This window comes from Rhincodon typus, chromosome 6 (genome assembly GCF_021869965.1).
Source record: "Rhincodon typus isolate 14 chromosome 6, sRhiTyp1.1, whole genome shotgun sequence".
In the NCBI taxonomy this organism is placed as follows: Eukaryota; Metazoa; Chordata; class Chondrichthyes; order Orectolobiformes; family Rhincodontidae; genus Rhincodon; species Rhincodon typus.
Window position 1 is genome coordinate 35,961,479 of NC_063337.1, and position 7,144 is coordinate 35,968,622.

General features: G+C 39.9%; 1 protein-coding gene across 7 annotated transcripts in view; it reads right to left on the reverse strand.

Annotated features, from left to right (window-relative positions):
• The window catches only part of tnfrsf19 (tumor necrosis factor receptor superfamily, member 19), a 120,793-nt gene extending 114,109 nt beyond the window's left edge, over positions 1-6,684 (reverse strand). The window contains exons 1-2 of one of the 7 annotated variants that reach the window (XM_048597865.1): positions 6,447-6,684; positions 4,886-5,017 (exon numbers count right to left, since the gene is read on the reverse strand). In XM_048597865.1, coding sequence (XP_048453822.1) covers positions 4,886-4,954 — 69 coding nt within the window. In that variant the 5' untranslated portion in view covers positions 4,955-5,017; positions 6,447-6,684. Of the gene's footprint in view, positions 1-4,885; positions 5,018-5,388; positions 5,693-5,727; positions 5,823-5,860; positions 6,022-6,235; positions 6,287-6,446 lie in introns of those variants that run through there. The other 6 variants (XM_020530496.2, XM_048597871.1, XM_048597870.1 and 3 more) reach the window with 6 other exon arrangements.
• Between the last annotated feature and the right edge of the window lie 460 nt (positions 6,685-7,144).

Sequence of the window (7,144 nt, forward strand, 5' to 3'; positions counted from 1 at the left end):
CTTAAACTTAAAACTTCAACTAACTTGTTCTTCCAAGATGCCACCTTACATAGTGTGTAATCTTTTTCAGTTTTGGTTTTCAGGTGTTAAGCATCTGCAGTTTTCTGATTTTTGATGCTGGAGGAAGTCTGGCATTGTATTGTTGTCTGAGTGAATGCTGTATCAGTTGCAACTGCAAGCTTGGTAGTAGCAGTTCTACTGAAAACAAAGCCTCTAGCAAGAATGCTTGATCTGTGCCATTTGTTTTCAGGGCAATGGGAGGCTGGCAGTGTGATGTTACAGTTTTACAATCTGCTCTGTTTGCTTGCATGGTTTGACTCCATCGTCTCATGTCTCTAGTGATGTAAACGTGGGCACACGGAACATCTCAGAAGATTCCAGAATAAACCAAACCTGCATAACTTTGCTGTGAGAGGTAATACTATATAATCAGCGCAGTTTCCAAAATCAAAACATTCTCTGACAAAAGGCACATTTTTTTCTGGAGCTCCTCGCATTTGGGTCATGCAACGGTCTTAGCATGATATCAAGTTAAGTTCCAAATTTATTATTAGACACAGCCTATTTGTTTTCCTGAGTGTTATTCTGGTAATTCATCAACCAAATTCCTTGGTTTTACTTAATTCAAATGAAAAAAATAGGTGTAAGAATATGTGGTTAAAAATACAGCAGTACAAACCGCCCTTTGTTGAAATCTGAAAAGAGATAGAAAGGGTTAAGGAACATCTAAGCATGAAAAATCCTTGGCATTCATTTAAAATTACAGGATAAACAAGGCTTTATTAAATTGGCTTTGCAGAAACAAACATCTGCGAATTGTAATGTAGTTTTTGTGCAATTGCTCCTTTGTGATATACAAAAGAATATTAGCTGGACCAACACTACAAAGATGATAAAGAATCTACTTGAGAGATGAGAATTCCTTGAGGAGATAACAAGCAGGATAGATAAATGGGAACCAGTACAGGTAATATATTTGGATTTCCAAAAGGTATTTGATAAGGTACCATGCTAAAGGCTACTTAATAAGCTTACAGTCCATGGTTTTGGAGGCAGTGTTTTAGCATGGATAGAGGATTGGCTAATAGACAGAGAGTAGAGATAAAGGGGGCGTTTTCAGGACAGCAATCTGTAATTAATGCAGTGCCGCAGGAATTAGACAGGAGGTACAATTATGTATAATATATGTGAATGACTTGGATGTGGGAAGCTGACACAAAAATTAGTGAGAAGGCAAGTAGGAAGGATGACACAAAAAGTCAACAAACGGCTATGAACAGGGTATGTAAGTGAGAAGAATCTTGACTGATAGAATATAATGTGGGAAATGTGAGGTTATGCACTTTGGCAGAAAGAACAGAGAAGTTAAATATTATTTAAATGGGAAAAGACTGCAGAAAGCTGCAGCACAGAGACTTGGGGATTCCTTGTGCATGAGTCACAAAAAGCTAGCATCCAAGTTCATTGGATATTAGGGGATACTGGCCTTATTTCAAAGGGAATGAAGTATGAAAATAGGAAGTCTTGCTCAAACTATGCAAGGCATTAGTCATACAATATCTATAAAACTGAACACTTTTCATTCTTTTATCTTGGGAAAGATATTACCGGCATTGGAGGCAGTCTAGAGAAGATTCAATAGTTTGATCCCAGTTACGAAGTGAATTTCTTCTAAGGAGAGGTTCAGTAGGTAGGACCCATACTTACTGGAGTTGTGAAGAATGGGACGCAACCCATTGGAAGATATAGAGTACTTTTAGGGGACTTCACAGAATGGATGCAGAGAAGCAAATATACAAGGTGTTACTCAGCCCACAGCTGGAATACTGTGAACAGTTTTGGGCCCCTTATATAGGAAAGATATTCTGGTATTGGAGGCAGTCCAGAGAAGGTTCACTACGTTGATCACGGATAAGGCAGGACTGTCTTGTGATCAGTCGTTGAGTAAGTTTGGCATGTACTCTTTGGAGTTTAAAAGAATAAGAGGTGATCTTATTGAAACACATAAAATTCTTAGGAGCTTGACAAAAAGTTTATTTTTCTGTGTACAGAGAGTTTAGGACCAATAGGCATAATCTCAGTATAAGGGGCTGCCCAGTTAAGACAAAGATGAGAAGGATTTTCTCATAGAGTAGTGAATTTGTGAAATTCTTTATTGCAAAGGGCACGGAGACTATTTAAGGCTGAGATAGACAGATGTTTTACTAGTAAGGAAATCCAGGGCTAGATGGAAATGACAGGAACATGGAGTTAAGTATTATCAGATCAGCCATGACGTTATTGAAAGATGGAGCAGGCTCAATGAGCCAACTTCTACACTGTGTGGTATGGAATCCATTACAGCAGTGTTCTGAGACGCTTACTCTACTACAAACGCATTTACTCTGATTTACGATTTTGTAAACACTACTGACTGAGTAAGCTTTCATTTTGCATAATTAAAGGGCTGCACTTTTCTATGCCCCAACTGGACTTGCCAAATACACAACAGAACAAATTATAGTACATTAAAGTGACAAGACAGTCATATCTTCAGACTGGTAGGTCATTTTTAGATTCATTTAGGCTACAAAAGTAGATGAGGGCAAGGGAATAGAAATATAATTAATAACTTATGAGTTGAAGTGAGGTAGAAGGAGGCACATGTAAGGTAGAGACCTGTTGGACCAAACAACATATCCCTGCTCTGTAAATTCTGTGCAACTTGATGTATTCAGTTATTTTTTAACTAGCCTCTTAACAAGTGCAGTTAGTCTCAATTCAACTAGTTTATTCAGAAGGATTTGGAGAGATTTTTAATTCAGCATGGAGTGCAGTGAAATGTTTTGCATTAAGAGACAAATAGGAGTAGCTCAGTGCCAGTCCTGAAAATCATCTTAATTGGGCAAAAATATTCTCATGTTCCTACTACTTTGCTTGGCTCATTTCACCTTAATACTTAAACATAAATAGAAACAAATGCTCTAGTTGAATTATCTTTGCTCAAATTATTTATTTGAAAGGTTATTGAATTTTATTAGAGTGCCTAATTTACTGATGGCTTTACATCTAAGAAAGCTTGCGACAAGACAAGTAATTGATTTATAAATTTGAGAAATTTTTTATTTGGATAACAAAGTCATACTTGCATTCACATCCTGACTTTAAAACATAACAATGTCCCAATATGCTTTATAGAAATGCAATCAGACCAAAACTGACAACAAACGAAAGGAAACATTATTAAAATAGGTGATCAAAAGCTTCGTCCAAGAGGCAGACTTTGTAGATACACTTACAGGAGATGAGAGGAGTGGAAAGGTGGAGAGGTTTCAAGAGAGAATTGCAAAATGGCTGACGGCATGGTTACTAATGGTGGGGTAAAGGAGATGGAGGGTTGTATAAAATGACAAAGTTCATGGAATGCCAGTTCCAAACATTTGGTGGAGGTATCAAAGACACAAGAGGGGTTTGAAGATGAGGATCAGAATTTTAGTATGCGATATTGAGGAATTAGAAGCCAATGTAGATCATTAAGGAATGGGGCAACAGGACTTGGTGCAACAAGAGACTAGGCAACAACAACTTGAACTTCTATTGAATCTTTAACAGAGTAATATGTCACAAGACATATCACATTAGCATTATCAAACAAAACTTGAAACCTAGTCACACAGGGAGCTATTTGGGTAGTTGATCAAAGCTTTAGTTAAAGAGATATATTTTAAAAATATATTAAAGAAGGAATGAGAGGCAGAGTGTTGGATGAGTTTAGGAGTGTATTCCAATCATTAGGGGCTCAGCATCTAAGACATAGATACTAATAGCACATCAATTACAAGCTTGGATGCACAAGAGTTCAGAATTAAAGGAGCACAGATATCTCAGAAGATTGTGCGGCTAGAGGAGGATATATAAATAGAAAGGGGTGGGTCTAAGGTTAAATATGAAAACAAAGGCAAAAATAATAAAACTGATGTGTGTCCCAATAGGGAGCCGATGTGAAACAGCTGTAAAATATTAACATGATAATTCATGGTACACAATTACTTCATACGGAATTTTTAAAATAAAGAAAAGTCTATTTTGTAAATAGTAGCTGCTTACAATAGATTTTACAGTTTTTTAAAAATATTTTGTTTGTTCTTTTTCTGTCAACAAAGAATAACTCAGGACCTGAAATATTTTTGTGACAGGAAGATGTTTGGTTGTGATTTAAGGCAAAGGCAAAACTTATTCAGATTCAGTGGAAACATAATTCCAAACATTTTATTAGGTCAAATTTGCTCTCTGGTCAGGCAAAGGCTATCATTATGTCAAATAGAATGGTTCAAATCTCAAAAGCCAAATTCCTGATAGCTACTCTGCTATGAGTCTACAATAACAAAAACTAACTGTATTCAGTGGGTTATGAATAAACTATATTAATAAATCAATTCTTTCCTGGATCCTTCCTAATGAACAAGGACTCTAAAAAATCTATGCAACTAATCAATGCTTTGAAGGGTTAGCAGTACCATATCAGTTTATAAAGGATTTCTTGGTCATGGTATTTGGCCAAAGGAGTGCAGTTTTTTTCTTGGACTTAACTATATTGACAATCCTTTGCAAAATTATAACAAGAGACTTTTGTGCGACCTGCTTCCTGAAAATTAGAGCTGGTAAGTATTAAGCAATACTTTTCATATCTTTCAGTATACACGCCAATCCGCAGAAGAGAACCGAACTGCCATTTTTGGTTAAAGTATTCTATATTTTGATGCAAAGTACATCCTCATTATATTTGAACGCAAAATACCACAATCATCGTTTTGGAATCTTCTGATAGCATTCGTCCCTGTAATGATGCTGGAAAATCGCGACTTTTTCAAGGACTGGTACAAAGACATAATTACAAAGACCTTACCAGACACAACAAAGCGATCAGCAGGTGTTGCAACATGCATTTCTGTTTGTGGGATATCCCGGCTCTCATTCCTGCGGTAAAAGGTTCCTCCACTGAGATCTACTTCGGATTTCTCATCAAGCAACGGAAAAACTGGAAAGTGAAAAAGATTTCTAATAAGGTTCAAGTGGATAAAGTAAGTAAAGATAAATAAAAACTGCATCAAACAGTCGGTCCTTAGATCAGCAACGGAACAAAACCTCAAGTGAAGTGTTTAAACAATTGCTGCTCATATGAGCGTGACACAAAATCTGTGCAGTTTAAAGAAATCCTGGTCATAGACAACCGCGACCTTTTCTAACATTGAACTGCAACAACTGCACTTTTTTTTAATTGCATGCAAACAGATGCAATGTTTCTGACCAAGGATACATCCAAATATTAAGGTCTTTCTACACCCATGCTATTGTACTTGCAAATTAATCTTGGGGTTCGCAGTTGCCCCCCACACCCATCTCCCGAACCTAAACATTCCTGAAGTTGATCACAAAATCCAATGCAAGTCTCAACGCCGGACGTGCAGAATGTCGCCTTATTACGAAATGTAAAGGTAGCAGCTTTCCACTTTCTAAGCATGGCGGGCTCTGTTAATCCACACCAAGTGGGGACTATCGAATCCAAAACTCAGGCTCAGCTGGCCGGATGGTATGACTGCTTGTTGGGGAGGGATGGGAGGTAGCAGGGAAAGTGTTTGAGGAACAGATCCTTTAAGGAGGTGGCAGCTCAGCCCGGATTCCGGTTGGATGGGTAAGACCTCAGGGGATCTTAGATGTTCCACTGAGTACAGTCTGTCTCAAACACACCTTCGGGCTAAAGAATGCTTTCTCTAGTGACAGGCTGGGGCTGGGAAAACCGCCTGGACGGCGCTCCCCGTTTTCAACAATCCTTTCTCATTCAGGAACACTAGGGATGTCTCAGTGAAAGCTTTTCCTTTACCTCCAGCCCAGCTGGTGGCGGCTTTTCTTTAGATGGCTCCAAATGGACCCTGAGATTTAATGCACACACAGTCTCCGGGGGAGGGGGGGTGGGGGTCCTGAAAAGCGGGTTTTTTTCTGCCGATGTTAGCGGCACAAGTGAACCTTCTGTCCATCGCTCCAAGCTCCTAACCCCCGGGCTGCCACCTCGCCTCTTTCATGGACACACACACACACATTCTCCGCCCACGTAGAAAGCCACACACTAACATGTAAAAGCTTCCTCCCCCCCGCCTCTCCCCGTCCAAATCCCTGCCCAGCCACCCAGTCCATTCAAAGTGTGGCACATCCACGCACAAACCGGCCAATTCTTTAACCACCCCAACCACCTTGATACCTGTCTTTGATCTTCTCCGCTCAGATTTAAAATGCATCCCCCACCCCAGCTCGGAGTTCCCCGCCCAGCTCTCTGTCTCTGATCGCCCGGCAATGTCTCATTGCAGTGCAGCCCTCTGGTAATCTGATCTGGGATCAGTGAGCGATCAAAGACAGCAGGGAACCAGGTACAGCAGCAAGCGCACAGACCCCCATTTCATGTGGCGCTATACCTCGAAAGTCCCTTATTTGTTTTTCTTTTCTCTCGGCTGCAGATCCTTTTTAGCTTGCCTCTAGCACTCCGAAAAGGGAAAAGCGAGCGAGCTTCCGGAGCTGTGTGATGGGGATTTGATCGGAGTAGGCTGGTAGCGACGGCGGCTCTGCACTCTGTGTGTCTGTGTGTGTGTGTGTGTGAAGCAGTTCACAGCGCCAGTGGTTATACTCTATCCCTTTCATCTCCCTCTTCAGATCCCATGACATCATCTAAACTTCAGACTGCAAAGGGATTGGTTAGGAATGAGGCATCCTGGGGAAAGTTGGTCATAGTATAGAACAAAACTTTAATCCTCCTTTAGAGTGGTTTTGTACACGTCTGCTCAAATTGAGAACGTAATCCTGACTAGCCCTGGACAAAGACACACGCATCGCAGTCAGATGCAGTATCCTGCTTACTGTCAATCCACGTTTCTTTGAAAATCTAACCGAATCAGTAGGAATGTGTGAACGAACCTATTTATAGCAATGATAATGACCTCAAGATTCTTATTGTTGGAATTGCATGGTGTATTCTCTCGGTAATGAGTCAGAAAATGTGCAAAGCTGTAGACAACCGCATCATCCACAAAGAACAATCTATCTGGTAGTGCTTACAAAATCGGCAACAAATTGATAACTTTTCATAATCGTGACAATGACAGGGATTTTAGGGGAA